This window comes from Haemaphysalis longicornis, unplaced genomic scaffold (genome assembly GCF_048455015.1).
Source record: "Haemaphysalis longicornis isolate Haplotype H1 unplaced genomic scaffold, Haemaphysalis longicornis Haplotype H1 scaffold_1, whole genome shotgun sequence".
NCBI classification, from domain to species: Eukaryota; Metazoa; Arthropoda; class Arachnida; order Ixodida; family Ixodidae; genus Haemaphysalis; species Haemaphysalis longicornis.
This window is the reverse complement of record NW_027526203.1, coordinates 209,792,450-209,812,486: the sequence shown is the minus strand read 5'-3', so window position 1 is coordinate 209,812,486 and position 20,037 is coordinate 209,792,450. Positions and strand designations below refer to the sequence as shown.

At 52.0% G+C, this 20,037-nt stretch overlaps 1 protein-coding gene across 1 annotated transcript; it reads left to right on the top strand.

The window, feature by feature from the left end:
* The first annotated feature begins 519 nt into the window (after window positions 1-519).
* On the top strand, window positions 520-19,357 carry LOC144157068 (uncharacterized). The gene is made up of 2 exons (XM_077688405.1): window positions 520-1,387; window positions 19,184-19,357. Exons 1-2 carry the CDS (start codon window positions 617-619, stop codon window positions 19,355-19,357), a joined length of 945 nt encoding a protein of 314 aa, XP_077544531.1. The 5' UTR covers window positions 520-616.
* The last annotated feature ends 680 nt before the right edge of the window (window positions 19,358-20,037 follow it).

Below are 20,037 nucleotides of genomic sequence, written 5' to 3'. Positions count from 1 at the left end.
TATATATATACACGAGAGGGTAGGCACACGTATGAAAACGATGATTGAACTAACCTTTCGACCGGAGTCCGGTCTTCGTCAGACGTCACTCTGACGAAGACCGTACCCAGGTCGAAACGTTAGTTCAGTCATCGTTTCCATAAGTGTGTCTACCCTCTCGTGTATTTTTGAAACTGAATCCCGGAACTTATTCATCGCTAAATATATAAATATATATATATATATATATAAATATATATATATATATATATATATATATATATATATATATATATATTGTAACGAGGGTAATGAACATATGCAATAGACGCAACATGCCATCAAGACATCGGGGTATGTGCCTCACCAGCATAGCCCATATAGGATTACGACCAATTCACACACGGGGATATGCGCCAAAGAGGTGTCAAGGAAGACGATGAACCACAGGACGTGCATGCGCCAGACACGAGCTTGGTGAACGCAACGCTCAGACCTGCGTTATCCATCGGCTTCGCTCCTGCGATTAAACAACGTCAACCGGCTACCGGCGTGTCGGCTGTCTTCTTAACAAGTGGTGGAGGTCAGGAGTTTCGATCCCGCCCTGGAGCTTCGTTCCCGGACGCTACCACCCCCAATGTCCAGAGAAACCACTCAGCCTGTGATCTGCCGCGGCTCCATGCGCGAGCGGGAACCGGCCAAGTTCAGCGGTGCAGACGACAGCGACGCAGAGGACTGGCTTGCTTCCTTCGAACGCGTGAGTGCGTATAATAAGTGGGACGACAATGCCAAGCTTAGCAACGTCGCCTTCTCTCTAACGAAAGTCGCGGAAACATGGTACAACAATAACGAGTCCGATCTCCGGCCTTGGTCTCATTTCTGCAGTGAATTTATTAGAATTTTCGGCCGCCCTGCTGTACGAAAACTTCGCGCCGAACAGTGCTTACGTGCACGCGGACAGAAGGCTGGCGAGACGTTCACCAGCTATATCGAAGACGTCATTGATTTATGCAAACGCGTCGACCCCTCCATGACGGAAGCTGACAAGGTCCGGAACATTTTAAAAGGCGTTGACGACGACGCTTTCCAGATGCTCTTGGCTAGAGATCCCAAAACTGTTGCGGATGTCGTCCGCTTGTGTCAGAGTTTTGACGATCTACGCAAGCAGCGAGCTCTGACTCGACAAGCCTGTGCTCGCGGAGAGTCCATGGCGAGCGTGGCGGCTACGTACGACGAGGATTCCGCTCTGTTTTCCCGCATCAAAGACTTTATACGAGAAGAGGTGGCCCGCCAAGTTTCCCTGCTCCCCTGCACCGTAGAGCCGCCTTCTCCACTAGCGCCTACACTCCGGAATATGATACGGGACCAGGTAGCTAACGCATTGCCACCAGCCGAACACACCGCACCAGTCGCTGCCCCTACGCCCCTCTCCCCTCTCACCTACGCCCCTCTCACCTACGCTGGAGCGACAGCCAGGCCGCCACCACCGCCTGCTCCATTCTTCCAGTCCCCAGCGCCGTAACCAGCCGTGTCGTTCCAGCCGGCGGTGCGCATTGCGCCGACTCACGTACCATCACGACCACATCCAACCCCCATCACCAGTCCTTACGATGCGAATGCGTGGCGCACACCGGACAATCGGCCCATCTGTTTCGCGTGTCGGACACCCGGACATGTCGCCCGCTACTGTCGTCGTCGTGTGCTGCAGCCCGCCAACATTTTTCAAGCACCTTTTTACGCAAGCCCCCACATCCCGTCTTATGTTCCGCCGCAAACTCCGCAGAATTTGCCCACCGAGTCTTCTGAACAGCCGCCGTTCGCCAGCCGCCGCTCGTCCTCCCCACGTCGCCGCTCAGTTTCCCCCATGCGTCGCCGCCCGACCAGTGACGGGGAGGAAAACTAACAGCCGCAGTTCCTGAGGCAAGAGCTGCGTCACCGTCGAACTGCACAAGTCCTCAATTTTCACCGAAAAATGTTATTGACGTGATTGTAGAAGGTGCCCCTACTGTTGCGCTAATCGATACAGGAGCCGCTGTTTCTGTTATCCATGCCCGTCTCTGCCGCTCTCTACGAAAAGTGATGACGCCACTTTCTGGACTTTCATTACGAGCCGCCAATTCGCAACCCATTAAGCCGCTTGCTGCCTGCACTGCACGGGTCGTCATCAAGAACATCTCTTACATCGTTGAGTTCATCGTCCTGCCATCCTGCTCCCATGACGTAATCCTGGGTTGGGACTTTCTTTCCCGCCACGACGCTATTATTGACTGTGCTCGGGCTGAAGTTGAATTTTCCACTGACGTCTTAGAGGATTCCGGTGATGCCCCTACTACCAAGGTACTAATTGCTGAAGACACTGACGTTCCGCCAGGCTCCTCTGTCCTCGTTCCATTATGTTGCACCACTGTCCCAGACGCAACTGTTCTCTTTACGCCCTCAGCCATTTTCCTACGTCGGAAATGTCTTCCTTTGCCCTGTGCCATTTTAACAACTCGTGATGGCGCAAGCACTATGTTAGTCACGAATCCGTCGGCGACTCCGTGTTCCCTTTTTAGTGGAGAAACACTTGGGTTTATCGAGATTGTGGATGCCCGGCTAGTCGTCGATGTACCTGACCATTTGCACCATGTTCAGATTGACGGACTGAGTGTTAGTTCCGGCGTACCAGACCAACTGCCATCTGCTGCTTTCCACCAGTGCATGGACGAAGACCTTGACGCAACCCAACGATCACGACTTGCTGCATTGCTTCGGAAGTTCTGTTCGTCGTTTGATCACGCGCAAAGCTCGCTGGGTCGCACGTCCGTTGTCACGCACTCCATTGATACTGGTTCGCACGCCCCGCTTCGACAGCGCCCCTATCGAGTGTCACCGACTGAGCGCCAAACTATTGAAGACAACGTGACGGATATGCTCAAGCGAGGTGTTATTCGCCCTTCCAAGAGTCCCTGGGCTTCGCCTGTGGTACTTGTTCGGAAGAAAGATGGCTCCATTAGGTTTTGCGTAGATTATCGCCGCTTGAACACCATTACACGCAAAGACGTATACCCGCTCCCTCGCATCGATGATGCGCTTGATTGTTTGCAAGGAGCCGAATTTTTCTCATCCCTCGACTTACGATCCGGGTACTGGCAGGTCCCAATGGCGGAGGCTGATCGCGCGAAGACGGCATTCGTCACCCCTGATGGCCTCTACGAATTTAACATTATGCCGTTCGGGCTATGCAATGCCCCAGCCACGTTTGAAAGAATGATGGACAGTCTTTTGCGCGGCCTCAAATGGAAGACGTGCCTTTGCTACTTGGATGATGTAGTCGTTTTCGCTCCAGATTTTGAGACGCACCTGGTTCGCCTAGAGCAAGTTTTGACGTGTCTCGCCGCGGCGGGACTGCAGCTCAATCTGAAGAAGTGTCACTTTGCCGCGCGCAAACTGACCATCCTGGGTCATGTCGTTTGCAAGGAGGGCGTTCGTCCGGACGAGACCAAGCTTCGTGCCGTCGCGGAGTTCCCGAAACCGACCACCCTAAAGGCACTTAGGAGCTTTATCGGGCTGTGTTCATATTTTCGGCGGTTTATTCGCAACTTTGCGTCCATCATTTCACCACTAACAAAGCTTCTCAGCAGCGACAACGGCATTTCGGCTTGGTCAGCATCCTGTGACGAGGCCTTTGCGACACTCCGTCGTCTGCTCACATCGCCGCCTATACTTCGACATTTTGACCCGTCTTCTCCAACAGAAGTCCACACAGATGCCAGTGGTATTGGCCTTGGTGCCGTGCTGGCGCAGCGGAAATCTGGCTTTGCGGAGCACGTCGTTGCATACGCGAGCCGGACGCTGACAAAGGCTGAGTCCAACTACTCAGTCACTGAAAAAGAGTGTTTGGCCATAATATGGGCACTGGGGAAGTTTCGCCCATACTTGTATGGCCGCCGATTTGACGTCGTCACCGACCACCACGCACTGTGCTGGCTGGCCTCCCTCAGAGATCCTTGTGGTCGCCTTGGTCGATGGGCTCTTCGGCTCCAAGAGTACGATATCAACGTCGTCTACCGTTCAGGCCGGAAGCACTCAGACGCGGATGCCCTCTCGCGCTCTCCGCTGCCGGCTGACGTGTCTCACCTCGCCACTACCGACTGCAGCTTGTCGTCTCTCAGTGCTACTAACATGTGCGCTGAGCAGCAAAAGGACCCATGGATAGCTTCCATGATCAGCTTCCTTTCCGGTGCGTCACCTGCCCGTGTATCAAGGGCCCTGCGACGGCAAGCTTCTCACTTTCAACTGCGCGACGAGCTGCTTTACCGCCGAAATTATTTCTCGGACGGTCGCAAGTGGCTGCTGGTTATTCCACGCCATTTGCGCGCAGATATATGCGCTTCATTTCATGACGACCCGACCTGCGCCCATGCTGGCGTCATCAAGACATACGAGCGACTCCGGCTCCGTTATTATTGGCGTGGAATGTACAACTTCGTACAGAAGTACGTTCGCTCGTGCCCGGAATGTCAACGCCGCAAGTCGCCACCTGCTCGCTCGCCCGCTCCACTGCAACCACTACCCTGCCCGGAAAAACCCTTTGACCGCGTTGGGATCGACCTATACGGACCACTGCCTTCTACAGCTTCCGGTAACCGGTGGATAATTGTTGCCGTTGACCACCTGACGAGGTATGCTGAAACTGCTGCACTGCCCGCATCCACGGCTCGTGACGTCGCCACTTTCCTTCTACGTCATTTTATACTTCGCCACGGGGCGCCTCGGGAGCTCCTGAGTGATCAAGGACGGGTCTTCTTGTCGGAAGTCGTGAAAGCGCTACTCGCCGAATGTCACATAGTTCATCGGACAAGCTCATCATACCACCCACAGACGAATGGGCTCACAGAGCGATTCAACCGCACCCTGGGCGACATGCTTTCAATGTATTTGTCATCGGACCACTCCAATTGGGACCTCGTGCTCCCATTTATAACGTACGCCTACAACACGGCCACACAGGCGACGACGGGATTTTCCCCGTTTTTCTTGCTTTACGGACGTGAGCCGACATGCGCCCTGGATACCATACTCCCTTACAACCGCGATGCCACAGAATACACACCGGTATCACAAATGGCGCAGCACGCCGAAGAATGTCGACAACTAGCCCGTTCTTTTACAACTGCTGACCAACAGCGCCAGAAGCATCGTCGTGACGACTCCACCGGTCCTACGACGTTTGATCCTGGTTCGCATGTGTGGCTTTGGGTGCCCTGCCCAACACCCGGTCTCTCCCAAAAATTGGTGGCCGAATATCACGGTCCATACAAGGTCATTGCCCGCACTTCGCCAGTGAACTACCTTGTTGAGCCCGTTACTCCGTCCTCGGATCTTCGCCGCCGTGGCCGTGAAACAGTCCACGTTGATAGGCTCAAGCCTTACTACGACCCGCTCGTGTCGACATCACCCTAAGTCGCCAGGTTGGCTCCTTCTGCACCGGGGGGTGATTGTAACGAGGGTAATGAACATATGCAATAGACGCAACATGCCATCAAGACATCGGGGTATGTGCCTCACCAGCATAGCCCATATAGGATTACGACCAATTCACACACGGGGATATGCGCCAAAGAGGTGTCAAGGAAGACGATGAACCACAGGACGTGCATGCGCCAGACACGAGCTTGGTGAACGCAACGCTCAGACCTGCGTTATCCATCGGCTTCACTCCTGCGATTAAACAACGTCAACCGGCTACCGGCGTGTCGGCTGTCTTCTTAACAATATATATATATATATATATATATATATATATATATATATATATATATATATATATATATATATATATATATATATATATATATATATATATATATATATATATCCACGTTCTAAATGCTATTTTTTTCACGCAGTGTGGGCGCGCGTCACATGCATTAAATTATCATTGTAACATTGTAATAAGCGTTGATTACAGTATTTCTGTGTACCATGAATGCATCTGCGCTTGGGAGGCTACTTGGCTCTATATTCCTTAAAGGAGCCATGAAGAGAAAAAAAAAGTTTGTTTTATTCGAAAGATTAGGTGTTTCATAGTACCCCAAGCGCTTTCCCGGAAGCAAATGATGCTTTATTCACTGAGAAATAAGGCAATTTAAGCCAAAATTTTAAATCTCCCGCTAAAATTGAACATTCCGTGACGTGTACAATGGCGTCATAGAGCCGGTCCATGAAACAGATACTTAGTATGTCGACTCCATATAGCACCCACACGCGGGAGTCGATCGAGACGGCGGCCATTTTAAAAATACTAGTAAAACCTAGTGCACCCGCAGCCCTAGTCATGGAATCGCCTGATCCGGAGAACAAAACTCTCGCCGAGGAGCTCGGGCTTGCATTTAACAACCTCACACCACAAAAACGCTCAATGCTTCTAAGTGCACGAGCGGCAAGAGTTGAGGGATACGCGGTGGACGGGAAAGCGACCATTCCGCGATATCCACAACAGACGAACGCCCAGCCGTCGGCACCGCTGCCTCGTCAGCCCCGTCGCGACGGACGAATATATACTGGTACGTATGTGCCGTATTTTGATTACGGTTAATAATAGTTCAATTTCAGTAGCAGTATAACTTATTCTAGTTGGCCGGTGTCGTGTATGGAAAGCCGTTCGCGCGAGCTCTCTGCTTCGACCAGAAAGATACGAGCGTCAATGCGCGGTGTTTACGGCATTTTTTCCCCAAGGTCAAAGCGATTTGACGAAGTCGGCGACGAGCGCCAGCATGTCCCAGGAGTGAGCTAACGTAAGGGTCCCTGCCGTAACTGAACAAACTGAAGTTTTCAGTGGTTGTAAACTGGAAACGAGCTCGTAACGACAGCAGCAAGCCAACACCATTCGAAACTTACGCGACGACTGGCACTATCTCGTCGCTTCTTGCTGTTCCTTACTCCCCTCGTTTCTATTTTTACCTTTGCTGGTTGGCGATATGACGGCCAACCTCCTGTGAAGGGATCACGATACGAAGCAAGGTCGCGGCTGTGCGTGCTGGAACGGTTCGTTGGCCCCGAAGAGCCTCGAACCCGAAAATTCGTCTGCGCGACGGCGAGATGTCGAGCTCGGCCGGCGTTAGTTTCGCAGGCATTGGCGCACACGCTTGCGAGTTCGTTCGGACCTTCAACCGTTTACTCCACCGTTCTTTGTCATAAAAAGAATGTGCAGTATGTTTCACGGGCATTTAGCTCGCTATGCAAGCTGTAAGCCCTGCCTAACATGCGTTTGCTTTTGCCGGCCTCCGCCAATCGCAGAGCATTCCCAAGTGACATCACAGGTTCTGTTGCGGAAAATGAGCTGGTGGGTCGCATGGTCATTTCCTTTTTTCCTAATTATGTAGCTTATTTGAGCGAAGTTTGCGTTATAAGTGGTGTCGTTATGGTTCTAACGAGGCAATCTTTCGAATGAACCAAACTTGTGTTTTCTCTTCATGGCTCCTTTAAGCGGAAGTATTTTAGTATTATTAGGCATAAAATGGTAAGGCCTTCTACGGTCAGTTGCGCTTTGCCGACCATCGATTGGTACGAAGAAATTTTTAAAAACCTCTCGGCGGGACGCAGCGCTTGCATGACACCCCGGCTAAATTCACTTCAAGTTTATTCTATTCTCCGCCGACAAAAAATTCAGAAAATTGGCCATCGCACTCTGTGAAGGTGAAATATTTGGCTCCGGGAGGCAAACACCAACGAAGGTCGCGCTGGAGAAGCGGACCTCAACAAGCGGCGAGCTATGCAAGATGACGGCTAATTTCGGAAACAGCAGGTGGCTTAATTACTGCGCTCCAGTGCGGATGATTACCGCCCCCGCGGTGAGTAGGGAGAAAGTAGTCACGAACGTAAATGGAGCGCGAGGGAAAGAGAGGGGCACATGCCTTTTTTTTGACAGAGAACAAAAATACACGGAACCCTAGCCATATGCAGACAAAATGAAGTTATTATTGCTAGAAAGTATGTGTCAATTGAGGCTCTCTGCTTGATTGATGTTGTTTATTTGCTGTAAATGATTGATTTAACTAGTTTAATTAGTCGTCCGTGACTAAACCTTGACCCGATTGAAGGACGACCACATTGGAGTGCCATAAATTTTAGCATCATGTGAAATGGTTTTGAAGTTACTGGCTAACTAATATTATTTTATTGTGGCTTATTGGCTAAAATTATTAATTTTAATAGCTGTGCTGATGGGTAATCTTGTTTGCCCTAACCGTGGCAAGAGTTTCATGTCCGAATTAAAGGCCAAATCCACTCAAATTTTCACCAATGTAAAAATACTATCATCCAATAATAGGCTATGGAACGATCGCCGGTGGGCGCTGCACTCTCCCCTCCGCGGGAGTACGCAGGGGCTACCGCCGCTTTGGCACGTGATTTTTTTGCTGCGGGCGTACTGCATTTCTCGCGCTACGATGAGGTCCAGGTAAAATTTTCTTTCGACTTACGAAGGCATGCATGTTAACACGTGTCCAGCAGGTTCGGTTTACACGTAAAGGGTCCATTTTTGCCGGCGCTTGTCTTGTCTGCTAGAGACGCGTCGTCTGCTACGCGCCAGTCGAACGGCCGAGTGCCCCGGCGGTTTCACGCGATGAAACGTACTCTTGAGTGGTCGTCGGCTGCCGTCTTTTTGTCGTCCAGGTGACAGCTGTACAAGTTGTCAGAGTGCATTTTTCTCTTGTTTGCTACTTTCTTCGCGTGTTCGCACTATGAACATTGGATTTTATGGATGGCAGAAACATCGAGGCTGACAAGAATTCCCGTTAATGTATTGTTTCTAATCCTTGAAATGATAAGCTGCCTCATATGAAAGACGCATTAAAAACCTCATGCTATTAAAGGGGTTCGCTGACAACACCGCATTTCCATTTTGCTTGTCTTTGAAGGAATTTTGTTCGCAATGTTCGTCCCACAGATTGACTCGCTTGGAGTGAGGGTGGTACTGCGGCAGGAACAACAGAACATCTTCTCAGGACTCCGGACTCCGCCAACGTTCCACACCTGTTTTCTGTTATGTTCCAGTGTTTTATGACCATGTAAACACTGCTGCGACAAAAAATGGTTGCCCTAATTGTGTGCAATAAGCAAAACTGCTACGGGCTGGGACGGATTCAGATAGAATTTTGCCCTTTTTTGTTGTTCTCGCCTTCTGCACAAAAATGAAAGTCAGAAGGTGCAGCTGGTACGAGAGTGATGCATTTGCGCCTGTGCAGTGTTGGCGCGTGCATAAATGAAAACATGTGGCCCTTCAGTCGTGCACGGCATCGACGGAAGACTGGAGAAAAGCTGTGGGGCGTACAGAACAGCTTGGCTCCCAAGGCTGCCATCCACCTACTTGACCCTTCGCACCACAGTGATCCATGCTTGCCGTGTTTCCGTTTGGTAAGCGTTTCTCGGAAATCTGTAGAATCGCACCAGTGGATTCTTATCCTTCGGCTTTCTACTGTTGTGGCAGCCGACCACGCAACAATATTGTGGGCAACACTTGGCTGGTCTCACCACCCCAGACATCGTGAAACGACTGCGTTTGGTGAACGTCTTTTCAGCGCTCTAAGCAGACGCCCGCCGGCCCGCTCCTCCGTATCTGACAAGTGCACGTGCAGCTTTGGGTGTACGTGCAGCTCGTGGTGCACGCTGTCGCACTTCACGGCCAATTTCTGTCCTCCTGCACCGCCTGCGGCATCCGGCCTTCCATACTCACGAATGCGAACAAAGCGGCTGCCGGCCGCACGAGCCACTTAAGTCAGCATGTACGAAGGGCGGCGGGAACTCCCGACTCCCTCGAAAAGAAAAGGACGCCACTTCGTGATAGAATCAGCGCTGCCCTGTTTAGCTTCACCTCCCTATACACATAAAAAGAGCGGTAAATGCAAAACGCTGAGTTCTAAATACCAACCCCTGTACTACGCAAACGTCTCGTAAAAGTAGGTGTTTTCGAAACTAAGAAAGAGAGAGAGAGAGAGAGAGAGAGAAAGAGAGAGCGCCCCTACCAAAGGCCGGATGTGATGTAGGTGAAGGAATGGAAGCGGGCATGCCGTTACTGGCAACCGCTCACAGCAGCCTCCAATACTCATGGGATGTGCCTGCACGTTTGGGATTTACCCGTTCCACATTATTGTTTCCCAGATGAACTGCCGGTAATTTGCTGTGGGTACTGTAGAGCCGTGAAAAGTGCGACATGGTGCAGCTATAGACAGAGCTGGAGTACTTCATGCGGCAATCATAGCTGCATTAGTCGGCTGCCTTGGGTAGCAATTCTTGGCGGTGCGATTTTAAAAAGGTGTCACCTGATTGACAAATACCTTTGCTTGTAAAATATCGATGAGGAGCTTTGAGTACCTTATGCCCTGATTATCATCTCGGTTTTGTCAGGGAATGAACATCCCATGAGCGTCAGCCAATCACAACTGGTGCTTATTATGCCTTAAATGCGAAGTTCTTGATCAATCTCACCTCAGTAAGTTTAACTTCGCCACACATTAAGAATCAAATTGTAAAATTGAACTGAAACCGTATGTTAGCTGACAAAGCTTGTGGGAATCGTGGAAAAACTGTGACCTCGAGCTGGTGCACGCTTCCGGGAGAGACGCGATGCGCTGAAACCGGTCCGGCGCTCCGCTGGTTTGTCAGTGCCCCAAGAGATGGCACCACCGGTCCAAGCGCTGCATAGGCGCGCTTGGCTGCGCGAAGATGTGTGCGCGGAAGAAATAGTCAGGTCGGAGGGCAGGCCTGGGTGAGATCGGCAGAACAACATGGCCGTGGTGGACCATGTATCTCAAGTGGGGACTGTTGTTGCCGCACGCCGTGAGTGCCTGCCTCCCGATCGGGATCACGACCGCATTGCGTGATCCGTGAACGCCATTGAGCTTTCTGTTCGCATGCTTTGGGAGTTCCCAAGTAAACGGCTGTGTTTCGGCACTACTGTTCATTGTGTTCTCGCATCGGCGAATCTCGCTGGGCTGGTGCTGGGGCCCACGTGGTTGACACGCCGGGAGCTATGGCCTACGCCGGAAGACTAGCTAGGTTGCCCCAAGAACTGCACATATGCCACAAGCTAGATGATGCCGTAATACTAAAATGCCAAAAGGTTACCCATCTACTGCTATTAGCTGATATATACTTGGAACGTGATCATTGTATACTTCCGCTTGATAAAACAATTTTCTTTCATGGAGACTAAATCATACATCATGCACAAGCAAATGCTTGATTCCAGGATTTCAGCAAAAACAAGTCAATTACTATTTACGAGGGAGGTTGTTTTGTTAGCATTACTACAGGTCATGAGGGAGATGACTGATCGTTGTGCAGATGCAATTGTTACCACAACCAAGTTGCTCAAATGTTTATACTTGCACTTTACACAATTTTAGTTCGGTTGTAAAGCCTTAGAAAGGTGCAGACTTTGGGAGCCACAATTAAACAAAAATCGAGTGGTGAATGGTGAAGTGTGAGTGATTCAGCAAATGCGTCCTTATATAAATTGCCAGGACCAATGGGCAGCTTCGAATTATCCATTGCTTTGAATTATGTGACTTCAAAAAAAAGAGGTTCATTTGCGCCACTCTATAAATGTCTCTACCATGTCTCCACACACTAAATGTCTTTAGTACATGTATCTAGCACGTTCGTTGGAACTGGTGTGGCATAGCTGTGGTCACTGGACTCTGAAGTAGTGGGGCCAGCAACGCAGTTGGGACATGCATTGCAGAGTGGGGCTTCGGTGGCCACTACCATTGCATCCCTGGTAGCTGGAGGCATCAGGTGCATCCAGGACCATCGTCATTGGATGGGCCGTCACTCTCAGGTTGACGGGCAAGGCGCCACATCATTTACACGGGGCCGGGAGCTGATGCGAAGTTAGCCCCTCCTGTCAAGGCTGGCGTGAGTCCCTGGCCTTGCCACATCAGTCCTGACTCGCTCTTCCAGAACCGCCTGCCTCTTGCTGCCCCCTCTTGCTCTTCTCCCGTCCCCTTTATATGCTTCTTGTGAGCCTTTCTGAATGTTTTCTTTTTTAACTTCTGGGGCACCTACTTATTGGCTTCTCTTTTCGCCAGAGCACGGGTCCTCAGCCTACTCGTTGTTGCTCCTGCCTCTCCTGCCACATTCAATTTCTGCATCCTCATTTTCGATCAGCCACCTCTCACGCATGCTTCTTTTTCATGACAACCATCCCCCATGGAGATTGCCTGACTCATGACATTTACCGTACTCAGATGATAACTGCAAGATTACTTTTTATGAACTCCGTAAACGTGCTGCCTTTTTTCAGTTGACTTGCACACATTTTTATAGAACTGCATCAAGCAGTCATGACCCATGATGGCAAAGGCCACTGATGTAATTCGAAGGATTGTTTTTAGAGCGCAAGCACTTTGGCGGCACAGATGGCCATGGTGTGGCGTCGTAACCGAGCGAGCGAAGGCAGGAAGAAAACAGCGGAGGAAATTGTGGGGAAAGGAGAGCGGGGGGGGGGCAAGTATGCTGAGCCCGCACGAGACGCTCATCGGAGTGTCTGGCGAAATTGTGAGGGAAAGGGCGGCACGCACTGCTAAGGCACCATCTCTCTCACTTCCTCCCCTGCACACTTTCGGCATACGCTACTACTCCGTGCGTAGGCCATCGAAACCATACGATGTTTGCGCGAAAGGTTGATTGATTGATTGTAGGGTTTAACACGCCGACGCAACGCAGGCGATGAGGTGCGCCGTAGTGGAGGGCTCCGTATTAATTTTGACCACCTAAGGATCTTTAACGTGCGCCGAAACCTCGTACACACGGGCGTTTTTGCTTTTCGCCTCCATCAGTTGCGCGAAAGGTTCAAACACCATTTTCAACAAGGTCGCCGGCGGCGGTGGCGCGCTGTGAGATAACATCACAGTAGCGCACGCCGCCATGCGTTCGCTGATTACGCACTCACTTCCCGAGACACAGCAAATATGTGCCGTGACTGAGAAGGCTGCAGTTTGCACTGTACACAAATTAGGGGGTATAGTAATCATCAGTGCATTTTTTAATTCACTCAACAAGTCGTCATGCACATTTAGCGACTCAAAACAACTTTCAATGACATCGTTATGAGCCCACAAAGCCTCCGAAATTCCATTGGAACAAAGCAGATGAATGTATGAATGCATAAGCGTAACTCTATTGGAGCACTGACCATGTAGTGCAAGTGACAAGCTAGTACACTGCCGCTGGGCCTCTCTGTCGCTGACTTCAGTAGTTTCACTTGTTTCTGGCTGAGCGACATGACGCGAGTCAGTGGCAAAGGGGCCTGGTGGCAGTTGCTTACACTACTAGGTTCTTGCACCCATAGTTACTTTTGTTGCATCCGTTACTGCACTTGCTTCGTGTGGTTGCACTTCTGGTCTTCACTTGACACAAAGCAGCAGTAAAGAAACCCACAAGACACCGGGTCGAGTATTAGTACAATGGCAGCTGGGTTAAAAAAAGTTGCCAATAGTCTGTGTGTTGCGGTAAGAAAGCTAGTTTAACAAGACCCATGTGATACCACCACACCATGTGAGGCAATTAAAGGCCAACTGCACTCAAGTTTTACCCCGACCAAATTAATTTTTAATGTGTAGTACGTACCACCATATCAGCTGGGACATGAGTGGTGTCCCCGTGAAACGCCTCATTAATCAGTCGGATACGTCTAAAAAAGCTTGTGGGAATTGTGGCTGCCCGCGATCCCGACTGGGTACGCGGCAGCGCTCGGAGGGATTGCGCAACCATACGGCACGAATAGAGGGGTTCGCTTGCGCGTCGCGAGATGGCGCCACCGGCGCGCTTGGGAGCGGAAAGCTCGGAGTGGCTTCGGCGGGGAGGCGGCTGCGGAGAGCGAAGACTGGGACTGCGGCCAGGCCTCTCAAGCTTGGACGTTCCCTGGTTTCCCTATAGGCGGCGTAAAAATCGACGCCCCACGTGACCAACCTACAGGGCACTTTTCGACCATCAAGTCCACCAGACGGCGCAAGCGTAATGTTACTTTTGGTATAGAATACAAAACATTCATTCCGTGACTCAAAAAGCCAACACAGTTCGCTTACAATGTGTTGTTTAAAAATATTATTAACAAGTTCCGCATCTGACATCTGTTGAGCAAAAATGTACGCAACTTTTTACGAACAGCCGACTGGTGCACCACCTCGTTTCTGAATTCGCAACCACAAAGCCGCCAATTTAAATTGACACTGTTGAAACCGCTGCAACGGCCCACCGGTTCTATGTGCGCGGGGCACTGGTTTCGTGACTGTTATTGCTGTTATGTGCTTTTGCGTCCATCAGTTGTTGAGAGGACCGTTTGGTCGTGTCCCATCAAGAGTCAACAGGTACAGCAGAAAGGACGCCCTTTCTTAGAAATTAGAACCGTGGAGCAGTGGGAGACCGCGCTGCTCAGCTCCGATCCCGAAGTTCAAGTCGAACTCGTCCGGATGGCTGAAGACGCCGCCGGGGTCCAAGGACTCCTGGCTGCCGCCTAAAAAGGGGAAGAGGACCGAGGAGGATCTCCAACCTCTTCCTTTTCCCACCGGGCACACAATAAAGTTATTCTCTCTCTCTGGCAAAACACGGGAATAGAGTGCTTGTGGAGTGACAAATGTGGGAAATTCCGCATCGGAAGACAGCTGTCGAGGCCAGAATATTTTATTCTTCCTACAGAAGGTGAGTGTTATGCACTCCGCTAGAAAGACGGTGCAAACGAAACCGTTGTCGCCGTCAATACCTCAGTTGTGCCCTTCGTTCGAAATCTTAGCGCAAGTGAACGAGTTGTTATGGCAAAAAACAAATGTTGTCACGAAAGCGACGTACAATTGCAGCGATCGAAATGAAATGATGTCCTGGCCTCTGTAAACTTGCGGATGTCAATAAACTATTTGTTCTCACTTGCTACTAACTGTGGTCTGTGCCAGTCGAGGCCATCTGGTCACCTGGCGTAATATCACTTCACTGGCGCGACGCAAGTAAACACGCGGCCAGCGTGCCAGCCAGGAACCAGCAGGAGCAGCCACAGCCGGACTCGACGCTCCTTTCGCGCGCGGGAGGAGGAGAGTCGAGTCCGGCCGTGGAGCAGCGAGCCGGTAGGCCGCCGTGCGAGGGCAGCCATGTTATTAAGGAGCTCAAGCGGCCTGTGCAAAAAGCATCCGCCATGTTTACAAAGCCGTGTTTACAGCGCCATCAAGCGGGCATACTCGGTAGTTCACGACGCCGCCACTATGCTTTTTCTGGCACTACAGGCAAAGCTAGACCTTTGCTTCTCTAAAATCCTCCCTGTTCTGTGCTGCGGCGCTCGGCCAGCTCGGCGGCGGCGGACGGCCGCTCCGAGCGAGGACGAGACGACGAGACGGCGGCGGCGGAGCGACCTGGCGCCTTCCCCTTCGAGCCTGGACCGACCATCGTCCACCGGTAGCGGCGGAGTCGAATGACTCCGGCCGCTCGAGCAACGCGGGATCCGAGAAGACGGAGCCAGCTAAGGGAGGTTTTGGGAATGAACCCCCCTTGGAGGTTGGCGTCGGTTGCCTTTGTCTCTTGCCTGCCTCTCACGCCGGCGCCGTCTACACGGCAGCCGCGTGCGGAGGATCGTCGGAGTATGACCCGCACCACATTTTGTCGCCCCAATGTGGGGCCTCGACTGCAAACGCAGTTGAGGCGCATACAGGCAAGATGGCAAGTAACGCCAACGAGCGGAGCGACCGGAGGACGCCGGGGGGCGTATTCCCAAACCATATCCCGGAGGGGCCCAGGCCGACCACACCCCCTAAGCAGGGGCGCAGCCAATGAGGTTGAAAAATTGCTATTTTTTAACCTCCTTGGACGCAGCACCGTGACGTCTCTACTTATACGTGCGCGACTTCATGCGAGGTAGATTTTTTCTTTTTTCCCCCTCCCCTCGTTTCGCCTGCTTTGCGGGAGGCCGATGGTTTCGCTCCGCGGGCAACTTGTGTTGTACTATTTATATTTTTATTGCTGCTATTTCTTGTTTCTACATTTGTATACTTTTTTGCGTGTGTGTGGCTTGCAGTTGAGGCACCAGCTGTGACACAATGCTGGCGAATTAAAAGGCCAGACACTACAGAAATATATATATGTGGTACCTAAAAATGCGTCGCAGGAAACAGACACAAACTGCTCATCTATACCGATCAGGTGATCTCTAGATGTGACAATTTTTTGCCGCCATTTGGACTCCGAGATCACTATCGCAAAAATAGTGCGCCAAGGAGATAACTTTTTTACTTAGTTTTATCTCTGCTGCGACTACCGTGACTTCAAGCTCACGGGCAACTACTCATTAGACCCAGCGAAAAGATTATACGTATATGATTGAGTGTAACACTGCATTAAATGAGAGGCCATGGGGCCCTGGGGGAGCAAGGATGAGGAGAAAAGGGGAAGGTCACAACTCGCACAATGAACACAGTTGCAGTCTTGGGGCCCTAATCGCAAAATGAACTCATTAAAGTCAGTCAGTGGCACCAAAACGCACAGTTCACACTTACATGTACAGTTTACACTGTGGACAATGCGGTTCACACTAAAACAGTGCACGCTGCAGACAGTTCGCATTGTATAACGAACGGGAAAGGCGGCCAGGCTGCTACACCAATTTGTAGAGTCTGTTTTCAAGGGCGTACTCGGTATTTCCTTCTAGAGCGGTGGGATCGTCACGGACCCGGCTAACATGTTCCTGTTCAGTCGCAGGGGCGGGACCTAGAGTTAAAAGCTGGTGGCGATTACGGTCGAATAATGGACTGAGCCAAATTAAGTGGTAACGATTTGGTGTGCCTTCCCGATTACAGGGGGGGGGGGCATCAGCGCCATTCGAATCCTGCTGAAGCTGTCTATTTATAAATAACGTATCTTATGCAGCAAAATCTCTGTGTGCATGAAGCACAAATTGTTAAAAATAACTAATCGACATTGGCAACAGCGTGAGTGGTAGCACGCATGATTACTGATATCAAACTCGGCCTGGTGGCTTCAGTGAAGAGACTGTGGTCAATAGCCCTGTACAGACGACATTATCAAACTCCTCAAATACATCAGTTTCTGTACAATACAACTATTACTTAGCCCTTGGTTGGTACATATTTTCGATATTGTTTCCCTAAATAGTTATGACCAGCAGTGCAAATTCTGCAGACTTCATGACCGAGTATAAAACGCGTACGTTTGAGCTGGTGTCTTTCTTATCAATGTATCACCCCTGCAAGAACGATTCACACCTTCCATTGCTGTTAACCAAATGTCAATGTTTTCCTTAGTGGCACTGTTCCTGATAAAGAATAATGCAATGAAGTTAATGTTAACGAACTTCAATGTAATAGTGCTTATAAAAGTGCCAAAATGCAGCAGCTCCTGCAGCTGTAATATTTCGCAAGAACAGGACAGTTTGTAAATGTAGTCATTGGTAATTTGCTGCCTTTCTTGTAATCCTTACCTGCAGCACCGAATCGTGTTTTGAGCTGTGTATATAGTGAAAGAGCACCCAGCTCAATTATATACTCTTCTGTGTGCTGTAGAATGAGCTTTCAATGAGGGTGTTTGCTTTCCGGACCGTGTATAATTGCCACATGCGCGTGAAAGCGTCCATCCGCGCGCGCGAACTTCGAGCGCTGAGTCGAGCGCTTATTTAGGCACACGATCGGAGGTCAACGTCAACTTGCAGGTGCGCAAGAAGAGCGTGGAGAGATCAGGGGCTCAGGTACAAAAGGTTAGCTTCTACTACATGTGCGTCAGCTTCCACAGCGCCGCAGGCCAGCCCCGCCCACGGAGCGAAACCACCGGCCGCCTGCCAAGCAGTCGAAACGAGGGGAGGGGGAAAAAAGGAAAAATCCACCTCGCATGAAGTCGCGCACATATAGGTAGAGACGCCACGGTGCTGCGTCCAAGGAGGTTAAAAAATTGCATTTTTTTTAATCTCTTTGGCTGCGCCCCTGCTTAGGGGGTGTGGTCGGCCTGGGCCCTTACGGGATATGGGTTGGGAATACGCCGCCGGGGGCACGTAGGCCTACTGTCAACATGGCGGCCGGTCGGCTCCCGGGGCACGTAGGCCTACTGTCAACATGGCGGCCGGTCGGCTCTCCCGTCGCGCCGTGCCCGCGCACACGCGCCGGCGGCAGCGATGAATTGACCCTCCAAGCACCGAATGGTGTGGCGGACTCTGCCTACAAGGATGCAGCGGTTGAGCGTACGCAAATGCGCACCATCAACCCGTGACTACAGCGCTTCGACTTGGCCAATGCGACGTTGACAAAGAGCGAGGAGGACGTTGAAGGTCAGTCTTTTCCTTTGCTAGGGGTGGTGCGAAGGGAAACGAAACCGTCTCCACGCTAGTGGGTGCTTGCGTCGCGTTGTCGGAAAGGTGGAGAAGGTACCGCCCGAGATTGCATTCAGGCAGTACAAGCTTCGCGTGGCTCGGCAGGGAGCTCGTTATTTTTCGGGAGGTGATCGTCAGTGTTTGTAAGAGACGGACCTCAGGCGACTATCACCGGAGAGCCGCGCCCGTAAGCCGCTTGTAACGCGGTTGGCGCTGGCGTTACGGCAGCCTGTATGCTGCGATCGGGGATAGTTCGTGTGTGTGGGCGAGCGTTACTGTGGGAGTGAATGTGTGTGTGTGTGCGGCCGCCCGTAAGCCGCTCAGATTGCGGCGGGCGCTGGGTCTAGTGCAGGTGGTAATGTTGCGACCTAGGGTGTTTGAGAATGCGTGCGGGAGTGCGCGCCTGTAAGCCGCTAATATGGCGGTTAGCGCCGGCAGCTGATATTGCTGCAAATGAGTTGTAGGAGCTCTGCCTGCTTGACGCTAACGCAGCTTTGCCGAGTAACGCACCCGGGCAAAGAAAACTTGAACGGGTATTTCGAAGCCACCACCCGTGTTATGTCAGACGAACTGCATCCGAGTAGGCTGTCTCGCCAGTGACAGGAGTTGGCGGAAATCCGCTGCTCCATTCCTCAATAATCGGAATCGCTCGCATTGAGGGGTGAGAGCGGAGCCCTCGGCACACGGACGGCAACGGGAGTCACGCCAGTTGGCAGTCGCCACCGCCATAGACAGCGAGGACGGACCAGATGAACCACCCGGCGGGGCCGGCCAGTGAAGGTAGCACAGAGCGCAGCGTGTTGAGCTGTCGCCAGTTGCTACTCCGGCCCCCCCGGGCGAGCGCCCTGCGGGGCAACCATTCAGCCGTTCGGGAGGACCAGCCGCCGAAGCAGCCACGGAACCCAGAAGGCCGAGAGACCCGCCATTGGGGAGAACGCCTTGCACTGGGAGCAGAGGTCGTGTCAGCAAGCGACCTGCGCATTCTTCGGCTGCGGCTGCCGGCTTCTTCTGGACCTGCCAACCTGCTGTGCTTCCTAACCGTGAGAGACTCGGACCAGTGCAACGCGTGGCACGCTCATCAGGCCGAGCTTCGCGGTTACGGCATCATATGGCGAACATTGGGGGTGAACTGGCATGGGGATGACGTTTGTTGGCGTATTTCGTAACTTGAGGTTTTGGGATTTACTCTTGTGCTTCGCGGCGCCGTTTCAATGCGGGTGGCGTCGAGTATTTAGGGAGGAGAGTGTAGGAATTGTGGCTGCCCGCGATCCCGACTTTGTACGCGGCAGCGCTCGGAGGGATTGCACAACCATACGGCAAGAATTGAGGGGTTCGCTTGCGCGTCGCGAGATGGCGCCACCGGCGCGCTTGGGAGCGGGAAGCTCGGAGTGGCTTCGGCGGGGACGCGGCTGCGGAGAGCGAAGACTGGGACTGCGGCGCTCGGCCAGCTCGGCGGCGCCGGGCGGCCGCTCCGAGCGAAGACGAGACGACGAGACGCCGGCGGCGGAGCGACCTGGCGCCTTCCCCTTCGAGCCTGGACCGACCATCATCCACCGGTAGCGGCGGAGTCGAACGACTCCGGCCGCTCGAGCAACGCGGGATCCGAGAAGACGGAGCCAGCTAAGGGAGGTTTTGGGAATAAACCCCCCTTGGAGGTTGGCGTCGGTTGCCTTTGTCTCTTGCCTGCCTCTCACGCCGCCGCCGTCTACACGGCAGCC

What these genes read in the sequence shown, in the direction of transcription:
- LOC144157068 (XM_077688405.1), top strand. Translation starts at nt 617, where the DNA reads ATGTCCAGAGAAACCACTCAGCCTGTGATCTGCCGCGGCTCCATGCGC. An exon ending in CAGCCGAACACACCGCACCA is followed by an intron (nt 1,388 to 19,183) that starts GTCGCTGCCCCT and finishes GCAACCATTCAG; the next exon opens with CCGTTCGGGAGGACCAGCCG.